Source organism: Cryptomeria japonica, chromosome 7 (assembly GCF_030272615.1).
Source record: "Cryptomeria japonica chromosome 7, Sugi_1.0, whole genome shotgun sequence".
NCBI lineage: Eukaryota > Viridiplantae > Streptophyta > Pinopsida > Cupressales > Cupressaceae > Cryptomeria > Cryptomeria japonica.
The window spans coordinates 802728117-802750302 of NC_081411.1; the positions used below are offsets into that span (position 1 = coordinate 802728117).

Here is a 22186-nt window from a genome sequence, read left to right on the forward strand (position 1 = left end):
TCCCTAAAAATTTCAAAAAATGTTGATCGGACCGTGTGTACTTTCACCACGGTCCTCATTTTTTTTTCCTGAAATTTCAGGAGGTGGAATTGAGTGTGTTTTTCTGCTTAAATCCAGATAATTGGCATACTTTATCAATTTTAAAACCCTCTAAGGTCGAATACAAATTCAAATTTCACAGTTTCAAATTCAAATTTTAAAATTCAAATTTCACAATTTCAAATTCAAATTTTAAAATTCAAATTTCAAGTTTGCATTTCAAATTCCATTTTCCCTCCTTTATTAAATTTTCTATGCATGTATGGGGTGAACATTATTTTGGTTAAATGACATATGAGTTTCTTGTTTTATCATAAGTGCATATGGAGTTCTTATCTTATTTTGCTAATTCAATTTCAAGTTACATTAAAGATGTTCATGATGTTCCCTTTCATGCATATGATGATAATTTAGTTCTCCCTTTCATTCATAGCTATGATTTGCTCTCTCCAAAAATTAATCTCATTAATGAGCGCACATTGGTGCAAAAGGGAATATGGACACTTCTTTCAAAGATCTCCCTCCTAAAGATGAATCTTTGGAGAATTGTGTTCCTTCTTCTCCCAAAAAGTACCTCCCTCATAAGGATTATTTGGTGCAAGAGGATGTTATTATGGCCACTTATCCTAGTGATTCCATACCTTCTCTTCACGATCTTCTCTCTAATGATGAAGTATTAATTACATATTATAGTCCTTTTTCTAATGAGTGTCTTGAACATAAACATACCTTAGAACAAGAGGATGATATTATTTCTCATCATAATTCTCCCTCTCCCAAAAATCAAGAGCCTACGAAAAATCAAATCAATTCCATTCATGTTCCTAGGAAACCAAAAATCCTTCTTGATTATCATGTTGTGTCTTACACATATACTAATGAGGTAGTTGATGAGAACATAAGTGAAGCATCATATGCTTTCTTAGTTCCTACAATCCTCTCTTCAACTCACTAAAATACACCATCTCCTACCAAAGAAGCTCCTAAAGAAGAACTCTTATAGGATGATTGGGGGTCCCTAGATTTCACGTCTACCTTTTCTAGAAACTCTAAGATGCCTGAATTTCATATTCCAAATTTTTCTCTTAACAAAAATCTTGAAATTCATTCAGGCATGTTAAAAATAACATCTAACAATGAATGCCATATTCATCATGATCATTTAAAATAACATTCAAGTTCCTATTATGTTGCTCCTCACTATGTGACATAGTTATCCTACCTATTGGGGGCTCCTTGTCATTCATTGTGGTACAATTTCAGGTGCAATCATACTTAGTGAGAAACATAATAGTCTATTTATTTTTGCCTCTTTTATTGGGGGGAAAGAATATTTCTTTTCCTCTTTCTAAGGTTTCACTATTTTCTTCATTGGGTACATTATTCATAAACTTGATGTCCTTTCTTGCATAGATTTCTCCTTCATGCGAGCACATGTCTGTTTCGTGCTTAGGATCTTTTCCTTGCTTGAAACGGTATGTCTATTATGAACAATCTCTCCTTTAAGGAATTTTGTAAACCTTCTTCCTCCCCTTTCTCTCTCTTTGTAAATTACCTCTTCTATTGTGTTATTCATAACTTTATGTCCTTTCTTGAATGGAGTTATCCTTCATGCGAGCGCATGTATGTTCCTTTGTTAGGATGTATTCCTTGCTTGAAATAGTATGAATTTTATGAGAAATATCTCTCTAGAAGTTGTGTAATTCTTCTCATTTTCCTACACTTGGGGGAAATGATCTCTCTCCCTCTCTCTTTCTCTAAGGATCCACTCTTTCCTATGTTGTGGATGGTGTGAGCTTTATTACTTGATGTCATTCCTTTTGTGGAATTGTTGTTGCTCACTAAAGGATTTTGTCTTATGCAATTGGTGTAAGTCCTTGACTACAACCTCTTTCCACACTTCTTAATGTACATCTATGATAAATTCACGCATCCCCATGGGGGCTAAAATTGAGTCATCCCTCATCAAGAATCCCTTTCACCTAGAAATAGGAGGAAAGATTGTATTCTTGCTCTCTTTTACACTTCATTCTAGAAGATGTTATATTTATTTAAGACAACTCCTCTTGGGGTTATATGTCTCTTGAATAAAGATATCTTCTCCTCCAAGGATCTCCTTTACACTTACAACAAGATATCTCTTTTCAACTATCGTATCCTTTATTGAAGAGTATTCCCCTCTCTTGCTTTAATTTATGACATTGTTGCATAATGTATATCTTCTTTGTGATGAAGGTAGGTATCCTTGTTCTTATTCCTTAAGATATCAACATTAGTCTATGTTGACATCTTAAAGGGGGGGTACCCACACTGCTCCTTTCTACTATACTTCTCTCATGCATTGTACAGTGAGACATTCTTGGAACCATAGGGAAGCCTCTTAGAGAAATGTGTCATCACTTTTCTTATATAGTGAGACATTCTTGGAACCGGAGGAAAGCCTCTTAGAGCAAGATGTCATCACTTTGCTCTTGTACAATGGGTCATTGTCAAAACTAGAACACATACTTTTAGAGTGAGATGTTTTCACTTCTTCTTTTCTTGTATAGTGGCTCATTCTCAGAACCAAAGCATAGACTCTTAGAGCCAGATGATGTCACTTTTCTCCTATGCAGGGTGATTATTCTCAGAACCAGAGCATAGACTCTTAGAGAAAGATATCATGCCTTTCTTGACACATGTACTAGACATTCTTTATAGGTTGTAGCGTACTCGGGCATAGACTCCTATGAGGTTCTTCAAACCTCACTTTCACACACACGCAGTTGAGGTTGGGTGAACTAGCGGTGTTAACACTCTCCTCCTTTACATGGATCACCCAAATAGGCTCTGGGGATTATATTTCCATGTCCTTCTCTCTATGGATCACCTAGTTTTAGGGGCGAGATGTCCATAATTTATCTCTTGTTTTCATTTCTTCTCATGGATCACCAAAGTGTGTATTCATGCCCTCTCTCTTTTTCCTCTCATGAACCCCTAGTTTTTCTATTGATGGTTTAGGGATGATGTCAGATTTTCTCTTTTATATGATCGCTTGTGTTTATAGAATAGCATTAGTCTTTGTGTCCCAATTAGTTGTTGATACATCTAAGTATCGAGGTCTCTTTGATTAGTTAGTTTTTCATCTTGTGTGTCTTTTATGCTTTGTTTTTGTTTTGTGTATATTGTTCCTTTTTTCTTTTTGTGTGCTCTTGCATATGTTTGAGTGAGTTAAGATCCTAAGATTGGGGGATTTTTTCCTCAAGATTAGTGGCGTCTAATACTCCTTGTGGTATTACTCTACATCTCTCATCTTCATCTCTATTTATTCTACTTTACTAGCAATAGTGGCGTAAGCCATACTCCCGCTAAAGTGAGGGATAAATGTAGTGTCATAAAATTGCGCCTCCTACAAATTTAACCATATTTGAGGTCCTCACCTTGGTGACAACACCCTCCTTTCTAATCAAGACCTCTTTCTTCTTTTTTCACCACTTGACACCTTCCTTTTTGATCCCTGACGTAGCCTCGAGACCCTATCCGGGCCCCAAGATAGGGCAGGACAGGGGCATGGTGCCCCTATCCCACTGTCTTAGGGTGGCCCCAAGATAGGTCCCCCTAGACCTATCTACACTTTGGGATCCCAAATCTCCCCAATGTCGGCCTTTGGTGAGATGAATTAACCTTCTAAGGCATGTATAAAAAGGGAGTTGGTTTTCTCATTTGCATGAGAAGTGATTAGATAAGAAGGAATTATAAAAGAAAGCATAGGCGAAAATATACATCATCAAGTATTCTCTCTTCATGAGTCTTCTTCATTCATCCATTGGAGAAATATTTCAACATTCATTTGAAAGCATGTGTATGTGTTAGGGTTTTTTCATGTTACATGCCATTCCATGCAACACTTGTGATTATATTCAAGAGGCAAAGCAATCATCATCAACAAGTTGCAGATATACAAGGTATACATTTCTTTTATTTACATTCAAACATTTGCAATCACTTTCTTTCAAGGTTGATTCCTTAATCGGGGTTTGACTAAGGCAAACCCCTATCCACAACTCCTTTTCCTCTCTTTTCTGTGTGTAGGTTGTAGGTGCACAACTATAATTCCAGGTTTGGGCTTTATATGCATAGACAGAAGAAACCTTTTCATTTCACGGATTTTGTGGAGGACCATGTACGCTCCTGCCACGGTCCCAATTAATTTTCTCTAAATTTGAAGGGCGGATCCATATCAGTCTAATTAGCTCAAATATGAAGTTACGATGCAATCCCAAACTGGTAGCTCTTCATTTCACTCATTTTCTCTCTCTCTCTCTCTCTCTCTCTCTCTCTCTCTCTCTCTTCCACATAGTCAACAAGTCAACATATCTATTATAAAAGAGGGCAAATCACACTTCAACCCTTGAAATCCACTTGGAATTCGCATCCTTGTTTCCCTTGGATTTGGATCTAGTGGATTCAAGCCCCTCTTTTGAATGTAAAGTTCCTGCAAGTGAAAATCATCCTAGTGGCTTCCTTTCTCTCTCCTAGGTGGAGAGTCACTAGGATCCAATTTTCCACTTTACAGCAAGTGATACCAATCTTTAGTGTCTACACGTTTATATGTATAAATATATACTTCTACATATACATATGTTTATATATGTATATGCATATTGAATCATACCAACTCCAAAGCTTTAAGGAGTCTAATCACATATGATCAACCTATTGGAATCAATGAACACTAAGAGGGGGGAGGTGAATCAGTTTTTTGTAATTTGCAAACTTATTTAGTTGTTTCTTAATCCATCGGATGCATAAGAAAGAAAGCAAAGTGCAAAAACATAAAGTAAACAACAACACAACCATAGCACCAATATTTTTACATGGAAATCCGGAAAGGGAAAAGCCACAGTAGGATTTGAACCCACAATATTATTATACTATGGTCAAAAGTATGATAATATTACATAAGGGGAATGCACTTGCATTTAGGTACACTTTTGAGAGCTCACTGCTCAATTACAAAAGGGCTGCAACCTTGAGGAAGGCTCATTGCCTTATAGGCTATTACAAAGAATTACAATAATGAATGAACTAGAGTATAGCATCTAACTATGGCAAAATGTAGTTCTGACTATGGTTAGATTGTCTCCTACACCAGATCTGTTAGTCTGATCTTTTTTCCTACTTTGTCACTCACCGAACAACCAAAAACTTCAATCATATTCACCAAACTTACAAACTAGCTCATACAGACTCTTTTTGCTCATTACTACTTTTAAAATGTTTAACCAACTTGATCTTATATATCCACACCAACAAAAAGAATTATTAACCATGTCAGCCTCCAAAAACCGCATAACACGCAACATGAGATGTTTATCACCAAGTCGACTCAATCCATCCACAAATCCAAATGCAAACCAAAACACAAAGTTAATAATCTTCCCATAAGTTGGCCCAATCACCTCGAACACGAAACTGATCACCGAAATCAACCCAACAAATCCGCAACACATGTTATACCAAAATAGCTCTTCTCTAACTAAATTACCTGATACCAAAGCTCTAAAATTGTTCACGAATCAACATCGGATATCAGGATTAGGGAATAATCTCCCTCGAACCTCGAATCAACTGTCTTGATCACCGCAACCAAAATTACATCACCAAAATCAAGATACACACATTCCATTGGTTACTATGTTCCACCTTCCATAATTATGCCTTATGAACAATATGACTTTTGGTAGACCAATACTATGAACATCGGATGTGATTTTAGAATTGAGTTGTCATCAATGACAACTCCTATTCATCTAGCATGCACCAATCTTCACCGTAACAGTGTCTCTTGCCAACAATCTCCCACTTTGGCATTGATGGCAACACTGTGAAAAATGAACTGTACACTCAAGACTACAAAACTTCAAAATTTCAAATTCACCAAGAATATACAAGCTCCCCCTGAGAATTCACACCATTTTTCACTCTGATCTCTCCCCATTTGTCAACAATACCAAAGATAGGAATCCGCCAAAACTGATATACAAAGATATGTATAGTTGCTCACAAGAATTTGAATATGTCTACAAAAAATATTCTAAGGGACAACAAATGGTTATCCCATGCCTTCTTCAAACTCTCCAAAATGTTGATCACACCGCTGAAGAGATAGGGATGCATCTCTTCTCCTCTTCTGTCTATTGGAATAGGATTATTCAATGCGTCCTTAGCATCTTGCATGCTATTCATCAAAAAATCTATCTCGAGAACGATAAGACTCCTCACTTCACCTATTCTAGCTAAAACTCTTTCATTTTCTTGATTTAGACTTTTAATCTTATCTAAAATACTCAAAACTTGTGGTTCAAAAGTACTAGCTGGGACTAATTGAGATGCGTATGACTATGATATGCTAGCTAGATGCCCTTCACATTCTTTAATTTTCTTGTCAATGTCTATATATTCTTCATGATTTTACTACAACATAGCATGTAGCAATTATGATTTGATCAAATCATTCTATGGTCTCTATCATAACACAACTTTCTAGCCATACTTGTCAAGGTCTTTATTAAGTCTACTATGTGCTATTTTTGCCTAATATTTTTGTTTGTAACTAACATGTTTTTGGTAAATTTATCAATTGAAATATCAATTTTGTGCAAGATACCTCAATTTTTGTACAAGTCTTTTCCTTGGGGTCAATTCCATGTCGATGAAATACTCCATGTCCTCTACAAATCCTAGGTAAAATTAATTTTTCATAAGTTCTACTTTGCATTGCATATGCTATACAATTTATATGCTTGATAAAGGGGGCAAAATGTAGCATTAGGAATTGAATAGCCCCACAATTTTACACAATAGAAAACTTTCCTCTAGCCTTGAAAAAGATACTTTGTAATTACATTATGATATTGTCAAGATATTATTTCTTGATGAATTTGTAATGTTTTATAGCTTTTAAGCTTGATTTTCTTGGATTCCTATGGTATGCATGGAATTTTGTATGATGTATTAGCATCCTACAAAAATGCATTATTCAATGAACCATTAGAGAATTATCCTTCAAGGAGTCTTTTAGTGTAACGACCTTGTTAGTCAATATGAATCGCATAAATAAACCCAAATAGGTTCTATACTAGGCTAAAACCCCCCATATTAAAAAGAAGGAAATTATTCATCCTTTTAACAACACATAACATCAATCTCCCTCTCTCATCCTATCTCTCAGATACATTTCTCTTCTACAACTTGAAGGTTTTTATATATAATATTGTATATTTCAGCCATCTTGAACTCTTGCATATACCTCTTGAACAATGTCTTAGTGTAGTGTGTAGTCTTTTGGCAATTGGGGAATCATCTCCAAGAGATTGTGGGAATTTTCTCAAGGGTTCTTCTTGCTAGTTCAATTGTCTTTCCTTCACCATATAGATAAGGTATGATTGTTCCATTTTCATAGCATACTTCATTATCATTTAGCTAGAATAACTTTTGTTTATTGTCTTTATACAATTTATATTGTCTATTATCCATCTTGGCTATCTGTAGAGGTATAAATAACAAAGTGGGGATTTGACTAAGGAGAAGCTTTTAATATAGTCACCCAAACCTTTCTTCTTGTTTTCTTGTGTGAAATTTTTTCTAGAGTTTCTCACAGATTTGATATATTTGTGGTGTCTACCCTTAATCTTCTCTTTTCTTTGATAATTTTAATAAATTAGAATTCTATTGCTACTTTGTTTTGTCATTTTTTGTGTTTTTGATTTCAATGTACATGTAGCTATAGACTTCACATTGTTTTGTGCACTTCTATTGTCTCTCTATGCAATATGACATGGCATCATCCTATAGTTCATATGCTTATTAAGAGTATGACTAAAGTTTAATTCTTGAAATTGTGAGAAACCCTTAGCATACTAGAGGTCAACATTAAAGGGGGCTATTAGTATAATGTTTCCCTCTCACTCACATCTTCTTTGAATTATTCTAATTAATATTAATAGTGGATTTTAGGAAAAATAAGATTCGTATACATTATTCTATATAATAGTCCAAAAAAGAACAAAACTCGACAATTTAGAACAACTTAGAAATTAAGATATTCTAGATTGATGAATTCTCTAAAAATTGAGAATTCTCAAATATTAATTTGGATAATAAAACTTTAAATATATAACCATACAAAGTAATACATTAAATTATATTGAATGCAATATAAACTAAATTAATATAACATATTTCTTTAATTGTTTAACTTTATTTAATGGACTTGGAAGAAAGTGGGGTTCCTCTTGATGACCCTAACTATAAACTTGCGGAGGAAGGGGAGATGATGGTCACCCCTAGGACGTTTAGCAGCAAGAATCCTCCCAGATGGGTGGTTAGCAAATACAAAACCACCAGAAAACTGATCTCTAAGGCTGAGCCCCTCTCTAAAAAGAAAAAGTTGGCAGGTAAGGAGCATAGTCCGAAGATTACAGAGCAGGGAATTAAATTGAACATCCCTATCAATGTCCAAAAAGAAAAATAGGGGACCATGGCCAATGAAGAGAACAATGGGATTCAGAGGGCTGGTAGCCTAATGAATCTGGTTATGGAAGCTACCAGAAGCCAGGAAAGTTGTTGAAAGTGGGTTGAGCATGAAATTGATACCCTCAAATTGGGGGTTAAAGAGATTATTGATATCTTCCCTACTTCCCCTGAGCCCACTAAAACTAAGAAACTCATGATTATGACCAAAAAGCTCTCCAAGGACATTGAGGTGATGAAATGCAATCATTAACAAAGGATTGAAAAAGTTAAGTAGTCTATGGCGGAGATTAAGAAAAATCTCAAGAACCTGGTTGACATAAGCAAAGAAGCCATGAACAACAGTATTGAGGGGCTTGAAAAGATTAATGCCATGGTTGTTAATTACAGATCCTACCACAACGAACCGGTAAAAGATCTTGGAGGGGAACATCTGGCTGCTGGTGGCAGCAAAACCACTGGTCGCAGTTCTAGAACCAGAAGCAAAAGCAGCAACAAGGGTACCTCCAGATTCATTATGGAGGAGCTGGAGGAAATCAATAGGATTTTCATCCAAAAGAACAAAGATCTGGTGCTCTCTCTTAATTGAGAGTTTTTTCTTTTGTTTTGTCTTGCTTGTCTATGTTTTCTTTGTTTTCGTGACTGCTCGGGGATGCTCCCTTGTTTTGATGTTGGTTCATGTCTGTTTAGCTGATGACCAGTTGTTGTAAAACTTTTGGTTTTGGGTCCATGTAAAACCCGTTTATCTTTATCAAAAACTTTATTTAATATCTTATTTTATTCTTTTTTACACTTCTTATTATTTTTTTAAATTTTTTTTAATAAACTTAAATTAAACTTGCATTAATTGAACGCCATCTCTTAAAAGTTAGAATTAATTGTAAAATAATATATATACAGTGAACCAAAGTAGCAATGATTGAACTTTAACAATTTTAAATTTAGCACTATTTATAAATTAGGTGAAACATACCCACACTTCCAAATTATCATTACAATTGATTCCCTACTGTACAATTTGATTATGATGGGAATTGCGGGGAGCAAAATAGAGAGACAGTAGAGGGCAAAGTGGCATTAAAGGAAATTCGATAAGTAATATTCTGAACCTAGTGGCCCTTGTCGTTTAGGTACAAGTAATCTCTCTTACTCTCCACAATCCTGATTCTCTTACCATTCCCTAACATCTGTAATTGATATTAAACTGGAAGTATTACAATTTATAACAGTTTCCACAAATGAGATTAACAGTTTCCACAACTGATTCCTAAACTAACTCCTATAATCAGACTATAATGGTGGATCTTAAAACTCCTATAATAAAAGATCTTACAACACAACTGAAACATGGTGGACACGTTTATTCATTATTTCTAACAGGTGGCTAGGCCTAATATCGGAAGATGATGGGTTCTTCTGCGCATTACAGAGTATTGGATTCAGTGCTTCTTCAGAAACCGGGCAAAATCTGTTCATTGGCATCAGCAGCTGTTTTCAAACACACTACTCCATTTGGATTCAGACGAAGTAAGCATGATGAAATATGTTTCTACTTTAGCTTTAATGGCTTGCCGCTTTTCTCTCAACGAATTGATTTTAATTATTCTGATATTGGATGCACTCAGATTGTTGCGAAAAGAAAACTGCTCTTCTTACAATTGCAAAAGCAGCAGGTCGAGGTAATTCTCTTGTTGTGAATAGATCAGAACGATCATTTCTGTGGAACTCCTGATAAACTCGAATTGGGTTATATGAATCTACCTTACTTTCAAGGCGTTTTACGAGGTTAGAGGATGCTAATGACTTAATCTACTGCGAATTAAATTAATTAATCTGATGGGCTGAATGTCTAAAATCAGTTGAAGTTGTACAAAGTACATATCAAATCAATGTCCTCCCAATTACTGAAAATGTCGAGATCGAAAAGAGGCCAAACATTGAGGTGATTCAATTTTTTTTTCTCTATAAAATATTAATGTGATTTAAGTATTGAATCAATTTTGACAGTTTTGATGTCTTTAATAGAGGCAGCTGGTTAAGGAGGCTATGGGAATGGAAAGGTCTATTGAGACGATAGAAAACATGTTTCGATCAATAGAAGACGGTGAAATTTCCATTTCTCCATATGACACTGCATGGGTGGCACGGGTTCCAGCTTTAGATGGCTCTGCAGAGCCCCAGTTCCCATCTTGTTTGCAATGGATTATCCATAATCAGCATGCAGACGGATCATGGGGAGATTCTCAGCTATTTCATGTTCGGGACAGAATTCTCAACACACTCGGTTGCGTCATTGCTCTTAAAACTTGGAACGTAGCTCCTGACGACATCAACAAAGGTATATAGCTTAGTTTGATTTTCAGCCGGGCCAATTGTTTGTATAACTTTGTGTTTGAAGCCAGAAAAGCTTAATAATTTCTTTATTACATACAGGATTACGCTTTCTTCAGAGGCATATTCCAAATATAAATGCCGGAGATGGCGTTTACAGTCCGATTGGCTTCGAGATCATCTTTCCTGCTTTGATAGAAGATGCTAAAGCCATGAAGTTAGACCTTCCTTACGATGCGGATCACCTACATAAAATCTACGACGAAAAGGCCTTGAAATTGAAAAGGTAATAACTGTTGCAAACTGACGATTACATCAGCCAGTGCTCCGTTTCATCTCCAGTTTCTAAATTGTATCACAGCCAAGTTTCTATGCCTTGTTTCTTTTTTCTTAGATAGTCTGTAATTAATGATTTTGTCATTACCCAACGGTGCGCAGATAACAGTACTAATTTAGTCAATTTCCTTTTCTTTGGCCTAGTTTCTTATGGAGTCTGCAAAGTCATATTTATGTAAAGTGGATTGTGTGAGTAATGCAGAATACCAATGGACATTCTGCACAAGTCTCCAACGACATTGCTGCATTCTCTTGAAGGGTTGCGTGATATGGTAGATTGGGATAAGCTTCGGGAGTTGCAATCGAAGGACGGATCATTTCTATTCTCGCCAGCTTCTACAGCATGTGCTCTTATACAAACTAGTGATGTTAAATGTGCTCGGTACCTTGACAAAGTAACAAAGAAGCACAATGGAGGAGGTAATTAATTTCATTTCTGGTTCATGTACATATGATCTTAACGCAAAAATAGAACTGAAAAAAAATGCTTGCATGTGCTCTGTTTTTCTATTAAATATTTTATTTATTTATTTATTTATTTATTTTTTTATTTATTTATTTATTTATTTTATTTTTTTTTGTGAAGTTTGCTGAGATGCAAAGGATGCCCAATATAACATGTTACACACAAAATAACGTATATTTATGATCAAATGCAAGGTTTCATTGCAATCAATTTTAACGTGTTGTAAATAGTATTTAGTTATAAAATGTAGGAGCTGACATGGAAGACTACCTCAAAAAATACAGGAAACCTTTTATACAAGATTATGTGAGAAATGAATTTACTTGATATTAAGATCTATGAGATATTTAATAAAGTGTATATGATTCTTTCTTAAATAGAAAAGGTAAGTGATAGGATTAAACAATGTTGAAATTTGTCTTAATCTTATGTTACGAGACAATGACTTAAAGAATACTAGAAGACCTAGAACACAAGAAGTAAATGAGATACATGACCCCATTTAAAACCAACTTCTAGAACTAACACTGAGGACCTATGTTAACTCGCACACAAGTCCACACTAAGAATTAGTTAGGACATACCCTTATTCACACTAACATGAAAGACCTTCGTAATCAGTTTTAAGTTGTTGCAATAATCTTTAGTAAAGAATTTTAACTCAATATTTGTCAATTTAATAATTTATATTCTATTTTGTTTGAAATCTATTTGACTATAAAACCATATATCTTCTTGTTAGAATTGGTGTAAGATCTCAAGTCCGATTTTGTTGAATTGCTTCAATCTGATCATTGACAACTTTTAATCAATTATCATTCTTAATTAAATCTATATATAAAATGGGATGAACTTCTTCTTCCAATAATAGTAAATAATTAAATAGATTACGAAACTAGCACAAGCATTAAATTACATAATATTGTACTTAAATAGTCAACTATAATAGTATCAGATAGTTAAAATAAATAAATCTTGTTTACAAAGCAGATAGAGATATTTATCATGTTGCTAGAGTAGGTGAAAGTGAACTTATTTTTCGAATGCCATGTATTAAACTTGATTTGTAACTAATCAATCCTATATTTACTCTTAGCTATTCAAAATATAGTTTAAATAAGGCATTGATGAATTCATATTCAAAATGTATCTTTTCATGTAAAAAACTCATTCTTAATATTGTCATCATTGACAATGGCTCTTGTGAAGTGACACTCCATATCAATGTGTTTTCTCTTTTTATGATTAAATGAAACACATAATTATTTAACAAAGTTATAGTAGAATTTTTTTCCCAAAAAAATATGTTTGTTACTCATTACTATTTCTTTAAAATCTAGTAGCATTCTTGTAATCCATACTACTTGATATGTTTGTAATGTAGCAAGTGAATATCTTACTTCCTCTAGAGAAAAATATATAATGGATTTTTTTAATTCCCATGGATTGCTATAGAACTAAATTGGAAGACATAACTAGAGGTAGGTTTTTTCTAAAGTAGATACTTCCTCCCACAAATATCAATATAAGAGATTTAACCAATTTCACTAGATGCATTATTAAAACTACCATGAATTTAATGCCACTAACATCTGTTAGAACTCTTTATATCTTGCAAGTGATTTCCTTTTGGGAATCTATATGAACATTGAAACTAAACTTACTATGCACATAATGTCAATCTTAGTGGACATCAAATACATCAAACTACCAACTAATCTCTCATTAAATGTTAAGTCCACCTAATTATTGTTGTTACCTTTGCTTGATTTCACACCCATAATAATAAGAGTTGATGTAATTTTATAATTTAGCAAGGTATCATTCAGATAGTTGGTTTCAAATGTAAAACTTTCATCATGTATTTGATTCATTTTACTCAGAAAAAAATATTTTATCAACTGATTTTTTCTAAATCTCATACTCTTTCTTCATTTCTAATGTAATCATCCCATCTGATAAAAATCCATTCAAAAGCAACTTGTCAATGTATAAAAAATAGTTTCACTATTGCACTTATTGAAACAAGTACTTAATAACTATGATTCAATAAGATTGTGTGAATCCCAAAGTGCATGCTTGAGCCCATATAAAACTATTTTTTACTATATACACTTTGTTATTTTGAGTCCATATATCAAAACTAGATGATTGTTGTGCGTGAACTTGTACTTCTAATAGCCTATTTAAGAATACTAATTTCATGTTCATCTTATATGCATTCCACTTGTGTTGAGTTACAAATATAAAAATTAGAGATCTCATTATCTTTAATCCAACTAAAAAATGTAAAGGTCTCATTATAATCAAATTTGAGTTATTACAAATAGTATTTAATTAGAAAAAATTATTCATGTCTTTTAATTTCAGTATTTGTATTGTATTTTATCTTATAAATCCGTGTAACCTTGAATAGCATACTTTCTTGTTGGAATGGGTATTAAATCATAAGCATCATTTTCCCATTCACTTTAATTACATCATCTATAGCTTATAATTATTAAATATATTTTTATAATTAATTTTAAATCATAAATTAAACAATCAATTTTATTGATATTTTTCAAGCTTCTCATCTTCTTATGAGTTCTTAGTACTAAGATGGTTCTTTTTCATAGTTGATGTTAAAGAAGGAGCATAACTACTTCAAATGCTAAATTTGGTATTGATAAGAAGAGGCTAATTTGATATACTTTCAACTAAAAGAGGGGTAAAAAATTAAACATAAAGAGAGTTGCAAACCAAGAAGGACCAACCACCCAACAGAGAAAAGAGCACTACACAACCCTATCATTATCCACTAAATGGTCCAACATGTGAGAAAATTCTAGAGATATTTATCCCCTATCCTTAATATTCCAACACTACATTTGATTAAAATCCCATTTGGCCAAGCAATCTACTAGTCCATTCCACTCCCTAGGGATGTGAATAAAAAGAATAGATTCCAAAGAGCCACGCAACCAACTAATCTATCTAAAAACCACAATTAAGTGCCAATTGACATCATCTAGTCGTTGCTCTCAGAAAGTCACCACCACTTGAGAATCAAATTCACAAATAATCCTTTCCTAGCTTAGAACACAACAACTCTCCATGATGAATAATCCATAGTGGAGATGGATGTCGCTGGTGGTGATCTATCTCCTACTGAGGTGGACATGAATGCAAGTTTGGAGTTGGCAAGAGGTGTTGTGGATAGGATAATGGTGTCCTATTTTTTTATTGTAAGGGAGTTTTTTCTACCCTTCCCTTAGACTTATTTCTTTTATCTCCTACTAAGGTGGAGATCACGAAGGGCACAAGGAACTTGGTTCTATTCAAGCTTAAGGTTAAGGTTATGGGAGCCTTGCTAAAAACCATTGTTAAGGTTACGAGAGCCTTGAAAAACCCTAAGGTCATGTTTATCTAAGTATTCTTTTGTATGCCTTTAACCTTTTTCTCATTCTAGTTCTTAAATGTTTTTTCTTTGTTGTTAGGTTGTGGTTGGGCTACAAGTTATCTATGTTGTATTTTGTTGTAGCTAACTTTCTTTGGGTTTCATACCCATAAAAATTTTAAGGGTTTTAGGTCCCTTCAAAACCTATTGTAACCGTTTGATCCTTTAATAAAAAACAATGCTCCACAAACTTGTTACAACTTTCTTTCTATGGGTTCCAAATACGTGTAAAATCTAAGGATTTTAGGTCCCTTCAAAACCTATTGTAAGGGGTTTTGGGTCCCCTCAAAACCTGTTTATCAATAATAAAAAATAATGCTCCACAACATACAAAATGGAAAAATCCTCGATAAAAATATTTGTATCAAGACCCTTATAAATTAAAAAACTAAACTAAACATCTCTATAACTATCACAACCTACTCTAGCAATGAAAACATGATCAAGATTCCCCGAGAAGACCCATTAGTATTAATTTTTAAAACTTCACGAGGAGGGATCCAATGACCCTCCTAATTTGTTAGCCCAAGTATTGAACTTTCAATCATCTTTGTTAAAACCTAAGTCATGGCATGTAGTCATCCTTTTGTCAAATTTTTGAAAACAAGAAACCTTATCAGCTTAGTTGTGACTTTTCGAATCTAAGTGTGATGGTTCTAAAGTTCCAAAAATTGTTGATTCCCTCACCTCTCTCTAACTCAAAATGTTGTCATCAGTCATGTATAGTGTTAAGGTCTATATGGCTGGGTAGTTGAGACATTTCTTAACTCTTGTACTTAGTCATTTGTCTTGGTTCCTAAGTTCGTGAGATCGCCAATTAGCTAGTTATTCTCCAAAGCCCTATTCTTTGTGTCAAATGTTTTGAGTTAGTTCATAAATTTTTCGATCCTCTATATATATTAGATATGCCTTTTCATGGGTCACCCAATATTGGTGTTATCTAGGTTGGGAGTTCCTTGAACTTTTGAATATGCAAGAAAGGAGTGTGAAGGTTTGGTAATTTTTCAACCATCTGACTAGATGGAGTTTTTCTCTTTCGGAGATGCAATCTACTTAGAGATTTGGGAGGTACACCCCCTTAGTGATAGATTAGGTGGCTAAAGCATGTAGAGTTACTAAATAGGTTTTTGAAGGTAAATGATATTATTCCTTGTTGTAGAAATTAAATGAGTTGATGGCCTTGTCCATAAATGAAAGGTGGCAATATTTTGAGCTTATTCTTTCTTTAAGGTGGCAATATTTTGAACTTATTCTTTCTTTAGGGATGAGCCAAAAAAAAGTAAATGGACAAACTAGAGACTCTATTGGAGTAGGAACTCAAGAATTCCAATGATTTATATTTCAAAATTTCTTGAACTAGCACTCGATATGGCTTATTTCCTCATCTTAAGACAGTATGGTGCTTCCTCATGAAGATCATCTTCCTATGGTCCAGCCTGATTTGAATTGGATTCAAAGAGAGAAGGAAAACATAGTTTCTCAATTAAACATATTTGCATGGAGGGAGAAAACTAGTTATACTTGAGAAAGAGGAGAGATGAGCCAAAGTTCACAATCTTTTTTACAAAGAGGAATTGTTGTAGCTACAAATCTTGCACCATGGGAATATTAATTCAATATATAGTAGAGGTCTATGGCCAGGGAAGTGTACTAATATTTATTGACAAAAGTCGATGTAAGATAAAATGGTTCTCACAAGAGAAGTTGTCACTCTAGTAATTCAACCTGGTCTAGAATCGGTTGAGAACCCACAATAAGATATTCTTTCTAGACTAAAATTTGGCCAAGGAATGTAAAAGGAGTTTTACAAAATATATAAGAGATATTTTCGTGTTGAAAGAAGATGAAGAAGAAGAAAACACAACAATGTAAGATGTCCAGCTTTATCTAATGATTGTAGTGGCAAGAAATCTAGTGCCCCAAAAAAATTAATAGTATTTTATTTTGTAGACCTATAGCTAGTAGAGATGATGTAAAGTCAAGATCTAGTAAGCTATTTTTGGTTTTATTTTGAGTAAGCTTTCATTTTCTTTTAGTAACAATAACTTTCAAAGACTATTATTTTTAAAAGAAAGTTACTAAAATGTTGTCTGTATATGTTGGGTAGAAGATGGACAAAAGGGCCCCTTTCTTCTTCTTTTTTGGGTGGGAGAAAGGGTTTTTTGAATGTTGAACCATCTCAACTAGATATTAATAAGATAAATTTGAATGCATTTTTTCATGTATCATAAACTTTGAGTTATAGTTGATGAATTGTATTACTATTCCTATGGTAAATACACTACTATTTGGATTATATTTTCTTGTTATCTGTTGAATAGATTTTTAAAATTTATATTTTTACACTGTTGTGAATGTTTAGGTTTGAATAAATGGAACAATGATGTTTGGTCCTTTTACAAATCTTCATATTTTGGGGTAGAATCTTTGTATTCTATTCAATCATAACTCTGTTAGGATTTTTCACCTTTAAATATTTCTCGTTAAAAGAATATCCATTATAAACCGTAAATTATATTATAAGAAGGAGTTATTCTACACTTTTCCAAGAGGGTCTCACAAAGAGAAAAAATAATTCTGCACAAGTGTTGAGCAACCATCCTAGAATCATAAAAAATCCTACAATTTATCTTCAATCAAACATGCTAGATGATGAAAGTGGATCAAAGAGCCCAATAAATTTGAAGGAAAGAATTTCTAATAGGAGGTTTACCATTGTGGGCCCAAAAACTAGCCAGAGAGGAGACATGACAACAAGCCTAGTTCCACACACCCCACCAAAAGTGCCAAATATTCTTGGAGAAATAGCACTAAAAAAGAAGATGAGAAACACACTCCTCACTATTACAACATAGAATGCACATAGAGGGAGCAAGGAATCCTCGCTTGCACAAATTATCCTAGGTAAGACATTGATTTTGAGCCACTAGCCACATGAAAAAGTTACACTTGCACCAAGAAAATTTGTTCTAAACCTATTTCCACCAAGGCACCTCTATACCTCCAAATAGTTATCTATCAAAACCCAAGTATCATGCAACCACAAAATAGTTACCAAACAAGACTCTCCCCGAATCAAAAATATAGTGCCCCTCTAAAGAGTTGCACTCATGAGAAGTAATATTTTGAGTCAACTCTTTTCAAGTCCCCACTAACCCCTCTAGCAACCATTCACAAGAATCCTTCCATCTATAACCAACAACAAGCCCTAGATTTTGAACAACTTTTCAAAGAGTGCCAAACCATAGAGCCTTTATTATCCAAATGACAATAACGAACATACTAAATATTAACTCCTCTTAAATACTTATGAGTGAGGATGCAAGCCTAAACCTGATTTTGACTAGTACACTATCACCAATATAATTTGGCTGCAAGAACTTGCCCTTTCAAGATAGTCAAACGAAGAAAAAGGTTCCCCGTTGGCATGTTTGGCATAACTGATGAAGATGAGATGATAGTGGATGACTGTACCGGTAGATGAAGATGACATGATCAGTCATTTATATTGACATTGATGGCAACCAGGTACAATTGATGTTTAATGATGTTTACAGTTGGTTTTTGGTGATTGACTTGTTAGCTAAGTGATTTGGTCTATCAGAGTAAGAGTTTGATAGTTTGATAGAGTTTACCAACAAGACTGCAAATTAAGACCTTAACCGGTAAAGAAGATAAGTTTTGATGGTATCAGGTGATTGGTGATGTTTGGTAATTTGTGGTTTGATACACAAGCTTTTATGATGGATTTGAGTATGTAACTGATAATGCATCCTACGATGGTTATTGGAAGGCATGTTTCGAATTTCTGATGAAGTTTTGTCAGGGTTTAAGAAGGGTTTAAGGACCGGTAAAGAATTATCCTAATGAATAATGATTTTTTGTTTGGCAGTGATCTACATCAAGTTCACGTGTTGATGCTAATGTAGCACAAATCATGTGATGAGTTTGAATGATGTTTTGGCGCGTTTGGAGAATGAATTTCTTGGGAATGTGCAAAGTGCTTAGCGGAATGTGCTAAGGGTTTGACTTTGTACAAGATCGACTTGTTGTGACAATTTATGATCATTCAATGACTGATATTGATTTTTAATTGATTGTAATGATCCATATGATGATCTATAATGATTTGTAAATATTTGTGATGATCTATGTAGTAAGTCATAGGGTTTTGATGCCGACCTAGTCGTAAAAGTTACTTATGTTAGCAAGGTTGATGTTTTGTAGTGGTGATTTTTTAGAAGTGTGAGAAGCCGAACTAGTGTGTGTAAGAAGGTCTTCCAGAAGGATGCAAACTTAGAACTTAATTGGATCTGATCAAGCAAGCAGTAGAGTTCTATACACGGATCATTCAATGTTGTTCTCTAACAATTACAACAGCTAAAATCCCTTAACCGGGTAGGTCCTAATAGGCCTCACATTGTAAAATCCCATAATAGGGTGACTCAATATCTGAGTTCTAAATCCTCTTGCGAGGTTGATCCTAAAAAATCAAAGCTTCTAATAGGGCTGAGGTAAATCTCTTAACCGGGTGACTCCTAATAGGGTCTACTCCTAACAAGGCATCATTGTAAGCTTCTAACTGGGCTTGGCTCCTAATAGGGCACATTCTGAAAGAGTGCAAAATATTTGTGGGTACCAATTCTCATTGTGACTTTTCCCTATTTGGGTTTCCATATTAAAAACATGGTGTTCATGTGTGGTATGTTTTTCTTGTGATGTTCATGTTTTATTTCTGATAACGGGTAAAGATAGTTTATGTTTGTTTATCAAAGATCTTAAAGTGGTTACCAGTATTGATGATTATATGATTGATGAAGCATTTTGATCAGTTAATAAGTTGATAATTATGTTTGTTGAGCTAATATTTACTTGATGGCCAATCTGATTAATAAGTTTGCATAAGAGGAAATGATTAACTAGATCTAATAAGGAAATATGTTATGAAGATTTGGTTTAAGTGTTGAATGTTTTTAGATCTGAGATAAGTCTGGTTTGGTGTTGAAATTTTATGTTTTTGTTAATATTGATTCACGCCCCTCTCAATATTAATTGGATCCTCTAGGTTTATCAATTGGTATCAGAGAAGCTAGCAGATAGTTTCACAAAACCATTGCTAAAGACAACCTTTTAGTATCTCAGAGGCAAATTAGGGGTCAAACCCCAACTCAGACAAAACTAGAATGCAAGATGCATCAATCACGTGGGCTTCATGACTATTTCTCACTTTGGATTGATGAGATGCAGGCTACTCCACAGGGGGAGAAACTTAGATGTGTTTGCAGACATGTTGAAGACAACAACTGTAACAGACTTGATGATTTGTGATACTTATGCACCTTTGGAATTGTTGTCAAAGGGGGAGAAGAAATATGATTAAGAGAAGACATGTGATTAGTTGGAGTAGATATAGTGTAACTAGCAGATGAGATGCAATAGATTAGAGAAGAGTTGCAGAGAAGGTCCAGAACAGAGCGGAACATTATGAGGTGAGTATGTTGATATTTAGTGTTGCCATCAATACCAAAGGAGGGGATTGTTGGTATGTTTGGCATAATCGATGAAGATGAGATGATGGTGGATGACTATATCGGTAGAGGAAGATGACATGATCAGTTATTTATATTGTCATTGATGGCAACCAAGTTCAACTGATGTTTAATGATGTTTATAGTTGGTTTTTGGTGATTGACTTATTGAATAAGTTATTTGGTCTACCAAAGTAAGAGTTTGATAGTTTGATAGAGTTTACTAGCAATACTGTGAATTAGGACCTTAACCGGTAAAACAGATAAATTTTGATGGAATCGAGTGATTGGCAATGTTTTGTGACTTGTGGTTTGATACATAAGCTTTTATGATGGATTTGAGTATGTAACCAGAACTACATCCTATGATGGTTATTGGAAGGCATGTTTTGAATTTCTCATAAATGTTTGCTAGGGTTTAAGAAGGGTTTAAGAACCAATAAATAATTCTCTTAACCAGCAATGATTTTTGGTTTGACGGTGATCTACATCAAGTTCACGTGTTGATGATAATGCAACACAAACCACATGATGAGTTTAAAATATGTTTTGGCACGTTTGGAGAACAAATTTCTTGGGAATGTGCAAAGTGCTTAGCGGAATATGCTAAGAGTTTGACTTTATACAAGTTCGACTTGTTGTGATTATTTATGATCACTCAACGACCAAAATTGATTTGTAATTTATTGTAATGATCCCTATGATGATCTATAATGAGTTGTAAATATCTTTGATGATCTATGTAGTAATTCTTAGGGTTTTGATGTCGACCTAGTTGTAAAAGTTATTTATGTCGGCAAGGTTGATGTTTTGTAGTGTCGGAGATTTTTGAGAAGTGTGATAAGCTGAACCAAAGTGTGTGAGAAGATCTACTAGAGAGATACAAACTTAGAAATTAATTGGATCTGATCAAGCAAGCAGTAGAATGCTATACACAGATCATTAACTATTGTTCTCTAACAATTGTAATAGCTAAAATCCCTTGATCAGGTGTGTCCTAATAGGCCTCACATTGTAAAATCCCCTAACATGGTGACTTAATATCTGAATTCTAAATCCTTTTACGAGGTTGATCCTAATAGATCAAATCTAATAATAGGGCTAAGGTAAATCCCTTAAGCAGGTGACTCCTAACAGGGTCTACTCCTAATAGGGCATCATTGTAAGCTTCTAACCAAGCTTGGCTCCTAACAAGGCACATTCTGAAAGAGTGCAAAATATTTGTGGGTACTAATTCCCACTATGGTTTTTCCCTATTTGGGTTTGCACATGAAAAACATGGTGTTCATGTGTGGTATGCTTTTCTTGTGATGTTCATGTTTTATTTCTGATAATTGGTAAAGACAGTTTATGTTTGTTTATCAAAGATCTTAAAGTGGTTACCATTATTGATGATTATATGATTGATGAAGCATTATGATTAGTTAATAAGTTGGTAACTATGTTTGTTGATCTAATATTGAATTGATGGCTGATCTGATTAATAAGTTTGCATAATAGGAAATGATTATCTAGATGTGATAAGGAAATATG

At 34.2% G+C, this 22186-nt stretch overlaps 1 protein-coding gene across 1 annotated transcript in view; it reads left to right on the plus strand.

Annotated features, from left to right (window-relative positions):
• Positions 1 to 9959: 9959 nt before the first annotated feature.
• Positions 9960 to 22186, plus strand: part of LOC131057278 (ent-copalyl diphosphate synthase 1-like) — a 28230-nt gene continuing 16003 nt past the window's right edge. Inside the window, exons 1-6 of the mRNA XM_057991454.2 lie at positions 9960 to 10080; positions 10179 to 10232; positions 10413 to 10495; positions 10585 to 10891; positions 10987 to 11170; positions 11423 to 11640. Coding sequence (XP_057847437.2) covers positions 9960 to 10080; positions 10179 to 10232; positions 10413 to 10495; positions 10585 to 10891; positions 10987 to 11170; positions 11423 to 11640 — 967 coding nt within the window. The remainder of the gene's footprint in view (positions 10081 to 10178; positions 10233 to 10412; positions 10496 to 10584; positions 10892 to 10986; positions 11171 to 11422; positions 11641 to 22186) is intronic.